The sequence below is a fragment of the Lacerta agilis genome, chromosome 1, assembly GCF_009819535.1.
Source record: "Lacerta agilis isolate rLacAgi1 chromosome 1, rLacAgi1.pri, whole genome shotgun sequence".
Taxonomy (NCBI): Eukaryota; Metazoa; Chordata; class Lepidosauria; order Squamata; family Lacertidae; genus Lacerta; species Lacerta agilis.
The window spans coordinates 38518763-38533266 of NC_046312.1; the positions used below are offsets into that span (position 1 = coordinate 38518763).

General features: G+C 41.2%; 1 protein-coding gene across 1 annotated transcript in view; it reads left to right on the top strand.

Moving 5' to 3' along the window:
* SPRED1 (sprouty related EVH1 domain containing 1) overlaps positions 1-14269 on the top strand; it is a 73496-nt gene extending 59227 nt beyond the window's left edge. The window contains exons 5-6 of the mRNA XM_033144700.1: positions 8178-8336; positions 13048-14269. Of these exons, the coding sequence (XP_033000591.1) occupies positions 8178-8336; positions 13048-13707 (819 nt within the window). The 3' untranslated portion in view covers positions 13708-14269. The remainder of the gene's footprint in view (positions 1-8177; positions 8337-13047) is intronic.
* Positions 14270-14504: the final 235 nt, after the last annotated feature.

Genomic DNA, 14504 nt, shown 5'->3' on the forward strand with positions numbered 1-14504 from the left:
GGATTTTAATGAAGGAGTTGACACAGAACCACCTAGGAAATTCCTAGTTGAAACAATGGATGTGAATAGTTAAAAAATGTGTTACATGTAAATAAAGGAGGGTGTTGAAAGATAGAAAGGAGCATCTAATGGAACTTATGGTCTTGGCGCTGGCCTGAAAACCGTTTTTCCATAGTTTCCAACAAACATTACCATAAGTTTTCACACTTGCCTATGAAACATTAGCTCCTTATGTATTATGCCTCAGGTGAGATTCCCCGCCCCCTACCTTTAAAGAAAACAATTGTCCAGGTTACAGATAAAATCTTGAGATTGCAAAACTGTTCTGTTGGTCACATTATTTTAAAACACAACAAAAATAGAGCATTTAAACTACCTGTGGCATACATACTTCTTTTTATTTTTGTAGGGAAGATCAAGCTACTTAACTCACAAATAGTTTAGTGTTATTTGGAGTTCAAATAATATAGCTAAAACAGAAAATACTCTGTAAAGAATCTTACAATTTTTATGTTGGTCACTACGGAATTACCCAGCTGGTTTTATTTAATAATTTATATGTAATGTGTTTGGGAAGGGAAGTAAGAGTCCTGACATTAGCAGACAATCCTAATTTGGGAGGCATTATTAATACAGAATAAGGATGAGGAAGTTCCACAGGAAGAACTGGGTGACCTCAAGAACTGCAGTAATAGAAATGGAATGAAACTGAGTTCTGCCAAGTAGAAGGCTGTGAACTTGGAGTGATAAGAGACGTTTTTGTTTTTCGGCCAGGGGCTCAGCAGCAGGGGAAAGAGCTTGGGATCTTGGTTGATCACAAAATGACTGTTTCATTGATGCCGTGTTGTTACAGTATTGCTAAGAAGATAGAATCAATATTTGCATTGATTTTGGCAAGGAATTATTGCTACATCTGTAGAATGCTCTGAAGGGACCCCGTTTGGAATGCTTGTGCATTGCTCGAGAAAAATTAATTTAGATTGCAACAAATCCGGGGGGGGGGGGATGGGGACAACCAGTAGGATTTTGGGAAATGTGGATCTATGTGGAGAGCACAGAGCAAGAGAATGTTGCTTTGGCTTAGCTTTTAGAAGGGTGAGTTCATGCTATGCAGAATTTCCAGTGGGGGAAATAAAAATTAATGGTTACCGATTGTCTGCTAATTTAGACTGGATCTTTCTCATGGATGAAAATCTGATTATAGTGCAAGATTCAGAAACCATCTCCCTGGAAAATTTGAGAGTAAAAATCAATGCTTTTTTCCAAGAATGCTGAGATTTCTGCAGAACATTTTATCATATAAAAAAAAAACACCAGACATTCTGTAATTTGTTAAAAGTATGTTAATACCCAGGGCAAAGAAAATCCTATGTCTTGGATTCACAGCAAACACTTCTAAATATTTAGCTTAACTGAACTGATTAGGAATTTCCAACCAAAAGTAGCAGGATTAATCAGGAACTCTTAATCTCTTTATCCGATAATAAAGTCAGGGCAGTTTGGCAATGTTTTTTGGTTGTTGTTTTTTGTAACAAAAATTATGTTCTGTAACTGCAAATTTTAATTTGCAATTATTGCTTTTTCTAGTTCCAGCGTCTCAAGGATGTTCTGGGTTGGCTGAGGGTAAACAAGCTGAAGCTTAATCAATGCAGTGGGGGGTGGACACGTTAAAAGAAAAAAAGGGGGGAGTGTATTGAAGCAGTGGCTGGAAGGGTAAAATGTTTCTTTGCCTATATTACATCAGGACTAAGAAAGGTGGCTGTTGTTAGCCCAAAGTGGCAAGGCAGGCCAACCTCAGAGGTCTGCCAGACCTAATTTAGGCCCACAAGATGGAGATTCTCCACCACTGGTTTAAAGCTTTTCATCAGCACTTAGGATTGAGCCTAGATGTGCACTGACAACCGTGAGCACTCATGAAATTTCAGTGTGACCAGGAGTGCCAACTTGGCCCCGGAACCATGGGTGCCCGGGGCCATGGATGCCATGAAGTGTGCACGGCCCTGGCACCTATATTTGTGGGTGCCCGGCCCCTTCATGTGGAATTTTGTGGGTTTTCAGGGCCCCAGGGATTTGACACCTGTGGGTCATCGGTCCTAGCCAACAGCTGGAAGGCCCTGCAAACCAGCTACACTTAGCCATCACAATAGCCTAGTCTGGAAGTCACTAGTGCATGAACAACTGTGGCAAGGTAGCTGGAGTACCAACTAAAATTAATAAAATGTGCCTCTGGCCACCCACATTTCCCAAGTTAGTGCAGAGTCCAGAGGCACATTCAAGCTTTCAGGCCATTCCACTGGGGAAAGCTAGTTTGGGTGCAGGCTGTCCTAAGATAACCATCTCCTAAACTGCTTAGGGCAAGTTAGGAACAGGATCAGGCCAGCAGGCCAGATCCTGAACTTTCCAACCATGATGCCAGCGTGGACTTTGGCATGTTGACAGAAGTGAGTTTTTGTTCCATAGGCTTTGCTGGGTGATTGTGGGGGGAAAGATTTGTCCTGTGTGTACTGTGTCCTTTGGGAAACAGTTTGTGTGTGCCTTTACCCATGAGTTGTTTAACATGTTTTTAGTTTTTATTTAAAAATTGTTTTACTGGATAAAGTTAGTCAGTGACATTTCATAAGGGTGTTCCCTCCTACATACACGCTCGGTATGAACCTTCCTTGATAGAAAGTTAAATTGTATTGAATGGAATGCTGGGCAGAATGAGAATGAGTGTTGGGCAGAGAGGGTCAGTTGCAAAATGACAATGTGAGATATGAAAGTACAGACCAGGCCTCAGCCTTGAAGAGTTTAAAGTTCAGGTAAGCATAGGTGTGACAGGAAACAAACAGAAGAAATAAGAAATGAGTAAAAATAGTTTTGAGAGGTATGAAGGAAAAGGGAAATACAGCTGAAGTGCACAGCAGCAGGATTTCTGACAGGCAGCTTTTGAAGGCACAGGGGAGCCTTTAGCTCTTATTCTGTGTGGAAGATACTGTTTGCCAATTAAGTACTTGTAACATAGAATGATAGCTTCAGTCGCATAGACTCCATTTGTCTATTCCAGTAAGCGGACAGATCTGGGAAGTCCACCACTTTGCCACCAGCAGCCAACCAGCATCAAGGTAGTAGTGATGCTGGAACTAACAAGATAGGATACCATATCCATTTTGCCCGGAATAACATGTCTGCTAAGATTGTGGTTGTAATTTCCTGGCAATTTGGAGCTTGAGTGGAAACTTCTGTTAACATGTTATTTTGTTAATTGAATTTAATGTCACAATCCCTGTCGAAATACATTGGCCCAGCCTTCATAAAATGGCTGACCATTCTACTGCACTGCAATATCCTAGGTTTGGAGAACAAGAGTTTGTGCTCTCAGGGTATTTTTTTTCCTGTATGCTAAAAAAGGGGAAGATGCTATATTCTGTGCTGTACTGAACAACATGTCACAAAGTACTAAAAAGCCACCTTTTTGCTATAGTATAGTGGTAAAGACTATTGCCCAGACTATATGCTGCAGATTGCCAAAGCCACTGGAGTTTTGCTCACAGGTTGTTGTTTTTTTTACAAAAAGAAAACTAATTGTTCATTTTGATTTTTGAAAAAAGATTTCAGAATTTATGACAGCTCACCTGGCAGCCATAAGCAGCAAGGAATTACATACACTACAGATAGGTGAATGGGCTCCTGTAGGATTAATCTGCCCTTCCTCCACCAGCCCACTTGGTTTCTGTGCTCACTGCAGAGGAAAAGTCTTCCCTTTCTCTATTTGTTTTTCTTTTGCAGGCTGGTAACTGTCTGCTTTGTGAACTCTTACAAGTGGTGTGAACTGGTCTACTGCTGTAGTTTCTGTAATTAAATTTGGAGGCTTCATAGAGCAGACTATTGTCTGTAGAAATTTATGACACAATAACCTAGCTAGGTAAGCTTAAAAGCACTACAAAAATCTGTTAGTCGCATCAAATTTTCTGTGCTGATTTGCAGTTATAAGTAGTCTAATCCCCCATGAAGCTGAAGTGAGTGCTTTTATCACTGCTGTTCAATTTAGGAGGCAAATTTTGCACGAAGATTTGTATGTCTATGTTTGCAAGAAGATTGAATTGATCCACACCTGCCATGAATTGAACTTTGCTTGCAGTACAAAAGGTTCTGAATTAACTTTATTGAGAGTAAACTGGGCACAAGATTGCTGTCTATATCCTTTTTTGCTTCTTCAAAAGATACTCTTCCTGATTTGCTTTTGTAGTTTGCATTCATTTGGGATCCTAAAAGAAAGGAAGTGTGTGTGATTCAGCTATGCTTTTAGGATGTGCTTTATATGGGAAATATTCTGTCTTAAATGACCGGAAAATATTCTGCAGATTCTAGGCCGCTGCTGAAGGTATTCAGGATGTAGGGCAGAAAAATATGCAACTAATTGTAGGGAAACAGCTGTTGGCATTGAAAGTAATTGCTCTGTTCTGCATAATCACTAAAGCAGAGGTTATTTTGAACTTGAGTCTTAATTCATAATTCAAATGGGATATGGTCCTATGAAAGGGCTAATAAGCAAAAGGGTTAGAAAATATGTAGGCTTTTCTAAGAGGCAGGAGAGTATAGTCTCCTTTACTCTTTTGTCAGATCACTTGTTCAGGGATAGAGGGTTGTTTTAACAAGGCTTGGAGAAGAGCACCGCATTCTCTTACCCAACCTTCATCCTGGGAAAAGTGAGGAGAGGAGTTTTGAAGAAGAGAGGATCTCAGTCTGGTTTTCATTTTCTCTACAGCTGTCATCTGGCTTTGAGTTCTGCTGGCCTTCTACAGCTGGAGAGTCATTTTATTGCTTTTACCCAGCATCCTTTTGCTTGTGCACACAGAAATGTTTTAATAGTCTTGGAAAAAAGTCAGAGTATCTCTTAGCAACCATAGGACAGTAATTATTATACCAGCAGCTGGGAGCAAACCAGATTTCCGTTGTGCATTAAAAACTGGCGTAGGTTACTTCATAGATGATACTGGCTAGCCTGTGCCAGTGCTGTGGTTGAAGGATATTGAATGTGGGCGGTGCGTAATTGCTTTGGCAGTAGAAAAGAAGTGGGGCTTTCTGCATCTATGTCTGCGTTTTATGTGAGATAGAGACCATCAAACACTATATTTAATGTGGCACGTTTTTATACTGTAAAAATATTTTGCTGGTTTTATTTAGTCTTGTTTTCAATACAATAGTAGCCTGTGTTTGGGCCTCTTACTGTCAGAACCGTATTTCTCGATTTTATTTTGTTGCTGCTGTTGTTTTTAAGTTTTAATAACCATCCCGTGACAAAACAACCTAGACTAATTGTGTCCCATCCAAAGAACTATTCTGAAGTACTTCATCAAAATGGTTTGTTTGGAAACCAAAATCTTTTTTATTAGGGACTGTGTAGCTACCGGGAGTTTATGACACTAAGAAATTGAGTGTAAAAGGATGGGTACTGAAAACATGACACAAACACTTAACTTTTGTATGGACTACAGAAAAGATGTCAAGCATTTGTTGAAAATGTCAATAACGCATAAATAGCCTCCAACACCAAATAAGGGTGTAGTTTGCAGTTTCCCACTGCACTGATATCGCCTTCGCTTACTTATTGTTGAGAATTCAAATGCCTCCACAGGAATATCTGAAGTCCAGAGGCTGTTATAGCCCAACTCCATGCTGCAGTGCTGTGACTTGCTTCAGCAGATCCTAGCTAGTTATACTGGATTGTTAGTGGTTGTGTGGTATACTAGACTGTGAGGACAGTTTGGACCCCAAGAAGGCTTAGTGTTTGCTAATGCACACAGTGCTTGTCAGAAAAGCTTTCCACAGCACCATCTGGTGTAGCAAGAGTTGCAGAAGAAGCTATTTCATGAGAGTTTTTTGTAAATTCTAAAGGAAGGCAAAATGGCACAGTCTCATTTGTATTGATGAAATCTCAAACCTGTCTGCACATCACATTTCTAGTAAGCCTCATGGACGCTTGACCATGTCCCTCTGTTAATTGGAAGTGATTATTCTTTAAAAAATGAACTCTTGGGTGAATATGGGGGGGAAAATACTATATACCATTATGCACCCAGATTTCCATTAAACTGGGATCAAGTTTGACTATAAATTTGTTGGTCCATGCCTGAGGCAACAAAGGAAATCTTCAGACCATGGTTTGGATAGCCTTTCTTATATTGGAAGTCATGCATACATTAGGTTGCCAAATTCTGTACCAATAACCATTGGGACTTGAGTGCTACAGATAAACTCTGGTAGCAGATTCTCAGGCAGCTTGCATATATGCTATTTGTACTGTATTCATATTTGGAGTGTGTGCATCTTGCCATGGTATGTGAATTTCCCCATCCGACATTATACTAGAAGTATTAACAGCAAATAGGGATTGGTTAAACAAGCCACTGTCATAGGCTGTGGTTTGAAGTGGGCTTGCCCAGCAGCTAACTAAAGTTTAACGAAACCTATTGTGACAAAATTCCTTCTGGCCAATTGGTGAGAGGACAGTCGCTAAGGCTTGTGAAGACTCATCCATGTAGAGCTAAACCACAATGTAGTCTTTCATAAGAATGCAATCAGTGTGTCTACTTTTGCTTCCTTCTTAAGTTTCCAAATTCTAAGTTTGAGGAGCCAATGAAATATGATAGATCTTAGAGCAATGATCTCTAAGGTGTTGGGCATTTTAAAGCTTGGAAAGTTATTTTCCTGCCGCCCACCCTTTTATGTCTATAACAAGCATATTAACATGCTCTTTCACAACAATTGATTAGATTCTGCCCGACTTCACAGTAGTCGGTTCAGCTCCTGATGAGCACTGTTTTCTATAATCTAGGAACCTGCCAACCTAGCAGTTCGAAAGCACATCAAAGTGCAAGTAGATAAATAGGTACCGCTCCGGCGGGAAGGTAAACGGCGTTTCCGTGCGCTGCTCTGTTTCGCCAGAAGCGGCTTAGTCATGCTGGCCACATGACCCGGAAGCTGTACACTGCCTCCCCTGGGCCAGTAAAGCGAGATGAGCGCCGCAACCCCAGAGTCATCCGCGACTGGACCTGGCGGTCAGGGGTCCCTTTACCTAGGAACCTGTAAAAAGTGATTTGCTCATTGTATTATCTTAGAATTTACTACTTATAGTTTCCTTCAGCACTTAGGAATGACACTTAAAAGTGAATTGTAGAGAACATTGTCTTTTGTTGAGGTGGCTGAGCATCTTTTGTCTATTAAACACAGTGCCCATCTGCACAGTAACACTACTTCAACGAGTCTCATTTTGTTGAAGGTGCAGAAAGGTGTAAGCATGTAAAGTACATTTGTCAGAAACATGCTCACAAAATGAGCATCTTCCCAAGGAACAGATTTTGTGTAGTGTCTTGCAGAGTAAGGCAACCTGTGCCAATGTATTTTGGACTACAACTCCCATAAGTCCCAACCAGCTCTCGTAAGACTGAAAGAGTTGCAGGTTGCCAAAGGCTGCATCAAGGCACAGCCATCATATCCGGTACTCTGAAAACAGCAGGTGTGGCATAAGAATATATATTCTGCCTGTTTGAAGTGTTAAATTCCATGGAAATCCTTGCCCTAATTATGGTCTTGCAAATAAGTGTTCAGGTGATCACAGTTTCCCACCCCAGTTTGGTGGCCTTCTATTACAGAAGTGAGAGTGAGTCACACACCCAACCCGGTTGGCTGCTCTATTTCAGGGATCTGCCGGAACCAGGGGCAATTGCTGTGGTTAGTTGGTGGTCAGGTGGTTGACAAATATCAAGTCTTCAGTGCCAATCACTGCTTGGAAAAGGAAATGGCATACAATCCTCTCTGTAGTGATGTTTTCTAGATGTATAAATAACCAACTGGGAAATGGAGTTTGTGTGGTCCCATATCCATACCATGCAATCATGGAAATTGTAGGTCTGAAGGGCTGTTAGTGTTTTTCTTGTGCCGGGTGTGTTTGTGACTTGTACATTCAGTAAGCATTCTATAAGGGGGATACTAAAAGTATTTTTGACACTGCATAAATGCTACCTCCAGCATGCAATCTGTGACATTTGTTTACAATAGAATTTTTGCAAATGTTTAGTATGCGACTTGTTTTGATTTTAGTTGAAGTCATATGCATTGTCATCCATCTGAATTGCTGGGTTGTCTCAGGCACAACAACAAAATAACAAGGAATTATAATTTATTATCATTCCCAGGCTATTCCAGAAAGCATACCGAGTTTGCTAATGAAAGATCATCTTTTCCAACATGAACCTGGAGTGAGCAATGATTCTTACAAAAGCTTAAGTATAAGACCCTCAACCTTTGAAGATTTCAGCTCAAGAAGACCATTTTTCCACAACCAATCCAACCAGGTAACAGCTCTGCAACTACAAAAAAAACAACTGTCAGACATTTGGCTAGTTATTTTATTGTCTAGGCTAGACCTGTAACAGGAGCCAAAGCTTTTCCACTATGTTAGAGAGCCATGGCAAGCCTCAGGCTCACATACTCCCTTCTCTCCCCTCTTTCATGCACTAGACTTAAAAGTGGAAGTGACTACAGGAAGAAGTTAAAAGCATCTGCTTCCACTTTTGAACAAGCTATAGTTCTTTGAGTTCCGGTGTCATGGGAAGTTGCAGCTTGTTTAAAAGTAGAAGATGCTTCTGATATCTCTTTGGCTGTATTCACACGTGGGGTTTATTGTGTTAGTTTAACTAACTATAAGGCTAGTGCTTCTTCTTTTTCTAACTTTCCTTTCACACTATACAAGCCTGTTCATAGAATCATAGAGTTGGAAGAGACCACAAGGGCCATCCAGTCCAACCCCCTGCCAAGCAGGAAACACCATCAAAGCATTCCTGACAGATGGCTGTCAAGCCTCTGCTTAAAGACCTCCAAAGAAGGAGACTCCACCACACTCCTTGGCAGCAAATTCCACTGCCGAACAGCTCTCACTGTCAGGAAGTTCTTCCTAATGTTTAGGTGGAATCTTCTTTCTTGTAGTTTGAATCCATTGCTCCGTGTCTGCTTCTCTGGAGCAGCAGAAAACAACCTTTCACCCTCCTCTATATGACATCCTTTTATATATTTGAACATGGCTATCATATCACCCCTTAGCCTTCTCTTCTCCAGGCTAAACATACCCAGCTCCCTAAGCCGTTCCTCATAGGGCATTGTTTTCAGGCCTTTGACCATTTTGGTTGCCCTCTTCTGGACACGTTCCAGCTTGTCAGATGCCAACACCATTCTGCTTTCTGTGCTGAAATACTATCCTTGGAAATGGGCAAGGAATGCACTACATGCTGATATGCCGCCACACAGGCATGAACCTGTGAAAAAGGCAGGAAATCACCACACAAAATCGTGTGGTTTTCTGAGTTAGGGGAGGGGGCTGTAAGAGGGTGGTTTTTTTGCAATCAAATAACATGGAAATGAGTGCTAAACTTGACTATATTCTCATACATATTTTCAGGAGTGGCTTTTAGATTGTGTGAAAGCAAAATAACTACCAGGGAAACATCAGGGAAAGGGAATAAACTGCAGTGTGAATGCAGCCTTTCTCTGCTGAAAGGGGTGGTGGTGTATGTGGCTCATGCAACTGGAAACCATGACTTCCCATTTCTTCTGAATTGAGCAAATATGTGCAGTCGCAGCAACTTCCACTCTGTGCCTCTCCCTTCCCATCTGCATGCTTCCCTGTTTCCCCTCACCTGTTGTGTACAATTCCTTCTGTCACTAGGAATTTTTACTCACCCAGCCTTTCTCATTGACATATACTTGCTCAGTCCCATTTATTCTGCCTTCCTTTTCAGTGCCATACAGCTTCTCGAAAGATGCTAAAGTCCCTACCAGGCTACTTGCCCTCCTTCCTGGGCCTCCCGGCCACATAAGTTTCCTTATTCCCCTTTACAGTTTCCATTGTTGCCGCCAGTCTATGTCACAGTCCCACCCCCTTCCTGCTCTGGACATTGATTTCTTCCTCTCCTTCACCCAAACAATCCTTCACTTCGCAAAGGTCGTCTTCAGTTTTCCACCTGAGCAGTAGAAATGCTTATTTTAAAAAATTACAGCAGCTAGGGAAGACTTCCCAGCAAATAGTCAAGTTTTTGTCAGTCAGTGAATATTTTATGAGGTCTCAAAAAATCCATTTGCCAGGATTTTTGCCCCCAGCATCTCCCTTTCCCTCCAGGCTCACAGGAGGATAGAAAGAATATACATAAACGTAATTTCATTTGTCTGCTGACTCTCCACATTCCAAGCCATGCTCAAGGCAGCTTACAAGATAACAAAAATACAATTTCCACATAAATCACAATATCTAAAATAAAGATAAAAATAATAATCAGCTACAACCCGCCCCCCAGCAAAAACTTCTGCTTTTGTAGCTGGAGTCAGTCAGGGCCCTGTCCTCTCAGGCCAGGTGGGAAAAGGCCTGCAAGGCAGGGAGCATGTCTTCCAGGACTCACAGCCATGATGGTCTCATAATTGTGTTGAGCTCTGGAGCAAGCAGAAGCAGAACTGGCCACACGCACTGCTTCTGCCCTCAAGGAAGCCCAGAACAATACAAGACCTCCTGTCCCAAATTCTCAAGAGGAGAGGAGAGGTCAATGATAGCCACAGACTGCAGCTGGCTAGTAAGCAAAGCCAGGCCCTGGTTTTATTGGTTTGTTGTTATGATTTTAGGTGGAAAGAACAAAAATGTCTGCTGGCATTTAAATTCGTGAGCTGTCTTTTTTTTATTGTCAAGCCTCTAAAATCCTTTGTGGTGAAAATAGAGCATTCCATGATAAGTTTAATATTATCCTTTCCTAACCTTGTAGTTGATATTGTGCCTCTTTTACCCACGATTCTATATTGTGGCACCCAGGTATCCTGGAGTACCTCAGACATAGGCATAAGATTTTCTCTCACCCGAGTATACATGGGTTAGGGAAATTTCCCATGTGCAGGTATGCAAAGATCACATATGTCTACTTTGTAAGATTTATATTTGTGAATGCTACTACTTGCAGCTCTTCAAATGTACCTCCAGCATTAGAGTGACACCACCACCCAAGTGTTGTTGTTGTTGTTGTTGTTGTTTGGAGGGTGGTTGCCTACACCATTGTACACCCATGTAGAAAAAAGGTTTTGTGCAAAGTAGCTTTTGTCTGACTTCGGCCTGATCTCTCATTTTCCTCACATCCCCCCCCCCCACCCAAGGTTGCAGAGTTAAAGCCCAGAACAATCTATTACTGAAGCTTAGGCTTGCATTACTCTGTTTTCTTTTAGAGTGATCTTCTACTTAGATTTCAAAGATTTCCCTATTTAGCTTGCTCTAGTTGTTTAGACAGTTTTAACCATTGGCAAGGGTGACCGATTACAATTTTTATTACTTTGAGCCAAGCCATTTTGAATCTCAAATATTCCAGCAGAAGTTTGCTCTGCCCTATAATGGAGTGTCTTGTTTTTGCCCTTGGCAAGGATGGGAAAGGATTGTTTGCTTTTTAATCTTTGCTCATAAACTAAAACTTTATAGCAAACTTATTTTCATTAATAGTGAAAGATGTTTCTGTCATCGCTGGCCGATCCTTTAGAAGGTTATGGAAAAGTTATTTCTGTCTTGGTTTTGTGGATTTCCATTGGTGCCAGCAAAGTGAGCAACTTCTTTGGTACTGGCTACAAGTTCTCACCACAAGTGTTAATGTGTTTGTTAAGCAAGTACTTCAGTAATCAAGGACTGCTTCTTCAGAAAGCATTTTGAAATAATTCAGGCATGAGTTGCAAAGTGGCTTATATTTCTACACCTGTAAGAAATCCTCCACCCTTTGCAATATGATTTAAAATTAACCACTTTCTGCAGGCAGCCTGAAATCCTGGTCACACCTACCCAGTGTAAGTCGTATTAAACTCAATGGGGCTTACTTCTGAGTAGATATGCACAGAATTGCACTTGGGGGCTAGTTCCAAGAATTTCAGAAGCATGGATCACCCGAGCTCCTAATTCTCCGCTTCTTTGTCATTTGGAGACTTTTTTTGAGTCTCACCCATGTTTGAAAATGGTCCGCTTCACAATTACCTCAGAGTGTTGTGTTGCGTTCCCAAATCCTATTTCACATTGTTAAAGCAGAATTGTGAATTGAATAATTTCTGCTTTTGAAATTCCTGCTCTTTGTTAGACACTGCCAAAGCAATCCAAAAGGTGGCAGTGGAGGAAATAAAGGCAGATAAGCTGCCTTTCCCAGTGCCCTGCCAATAATAAATTTAAATGAATGAATGAATAAATAAATAAATAAATAAAATTTTATTTATGCCCCGCCCTTCCTGATCAAAACCGAGCTCAGGGCGGCTAACAAAAAACATAACAACATTGATTAAAAACTACTTTAAAAACAGCATAAATACAACATAAATGTGTGTGTGTGTGTGTGTGTGTTCTCTCTTCGTCCTGTTCCAGTTTTGAATTCCCTTCTGATACTGGCAGCGCTTCTTCAACTTTTTATCATGCAAAGTTATTACTTGTCAACTCTTTCCCCCACCCCCAATTTGCACTCGCCATCTTTTCTTCGGGGTTTTTGTTTTTTATTTGCTTGACCTTTCCATCTCTCTCATTCTTTTCATGTCTTAGGTGACCTACGATGGGCATTTAGGGGAGGGACGTTCAGGATTGTGAATACCTTTGTACAGCATTTAATTGTTAAGGTGCCCAATAAGAATTAAATATGAATAGATTTCATGAAGCTGCAGTCCTGTGATTCCAAGGAGGGTGCCCCATGGATCGTAGGAATCATTGTACTGAACAGGAAGAGGAAAACGCACTCGCCACCACTTTCTGTCTTACCAGTGCAAGCTCAGATGGGCTCTGGAAATGGCAGTTCATCCATTTGGGGTTCTGCCCCCCATAACCCCCCCCACACACACACACACCATTTAGATTACTCTGCCTATCATCTTTGTCAGAAACTCTTCAGTTTAGTTAACAGAAAACAAGTAAGGATGAAACCTCCTGACAATAAAGTTCTCTGGTACTTAATCATCAGCTTGTGCTGAGAGATTCTGTCACGCTTGTGTGTAATACAAAGTGTCTTTTTGCTTCCCTTTCAGATACCCCTGAAGCCAGTCAGGAATGTCAGTTTTCAGGACGACGAAGAAATTGTTCGAATAAACCCTCGCGACATTTTAATACGCCGCTATGCAGACTATAGGCACCCAGACATGTGGAAAAATGACTTGGATAGGGATGAAGGCGACGCCTCGCTGCAGTGTCCCAAGGCAGACAGTAAAAAACCAGACTATCTTTACCCTTCCGGGGACGGAACTAAGTTGAATTCGCTAAAAGATTCAAAGTGTTCTGTGGTACTTAAAACGCAACCTTCCTCGTTCAAATTGAAAAAGTCGAAAAGGAGGAAAGAGGACGGAGAACGCTCTCGCTGCATATACTGCCAGGAAAGGTTTAATCACGAAGAGAACGGCCGGGGCAAGTGCCAGGATGCTCCAGATCCCATCAAGAGATGCATCTACCAAGTTAGCTGCATGCTTTGTGCTGAGAGCATGCTCTACCATTGTATGTCAGACTCCGAGGGGGATTTCTCTGACCCCTGCTCTTGTGACACTAGCGATGACAAGTTCTGCTTGCGATGGCTCGCCCTTGTCACATTGTCCTTCATTGCGCCGTGTATGTGCTGCTACCTCCCCTTAAGAGCATGCCACCATTGTGGTGAGATCTGTGGGTGCTGCGGAGGGAAGCACAAAGCTGCGGGGTGAACCAGTCCAGTGCCAAGTGTGGGCTAACACGTCTTTATTTTCAGGAAGTATCTAACTCGTGGAAGCATTTGGCAAGCAGAAGGGAAACCTGTCGTGTATGAGAGGTCAATTCTGAAAGAAGCATCAGAACTTGTTGCATTGTAGGAATGCTGGCCACGCCGAATGATCTGCTTTTAAGTGCATGGTGCAAGTTGTGTCGGGAGCTCTTGCGAAAGGAAAACCTTTTCTTACGATTGGTGGTTGAAATAAGTATAAACTGCAGTCCGTACTATAAGGGATCAACTTCAGCAATTTGTACATATTGAGGTTAGGTGGTGGGGGCTGTTTGAAAGAATCTATTTAGCAGAAAATTTAACTAAACCTGCAGTAGCGAGAGCTGATTTAAAACTAAGGAAAGTTTAAAACTTGGCGACTGCAAGAAACTAAATTGATTTTAAATGCAACTAAATTGCTTATAAATAGTTTTTTGGAAACAACTTTATGTACAAATAACAAATGTTTATATTTAACAAAATATATGGTACGAATTATTAAATCTTCCTTCCCCTTTCCAATTGCAACACAGTTTCCAGTCACATTCCATTGTAGTATTTCTCAATATTTAACTAGTTAACTTAGTAGCATTTCTATTCAAAATGGACAAATCAATATTTTCAGTCTTGTTTCCCTTCAGCTACATTTTTGTATTGAGTTCTCTCTGTACATTCTGGTAGTCTTGAATGACCAATGTTTTGTTAAGCACAGGTGTAATTGTCTAATGCTCTTATAAGAACATAACATTTATTTTTATATATAAA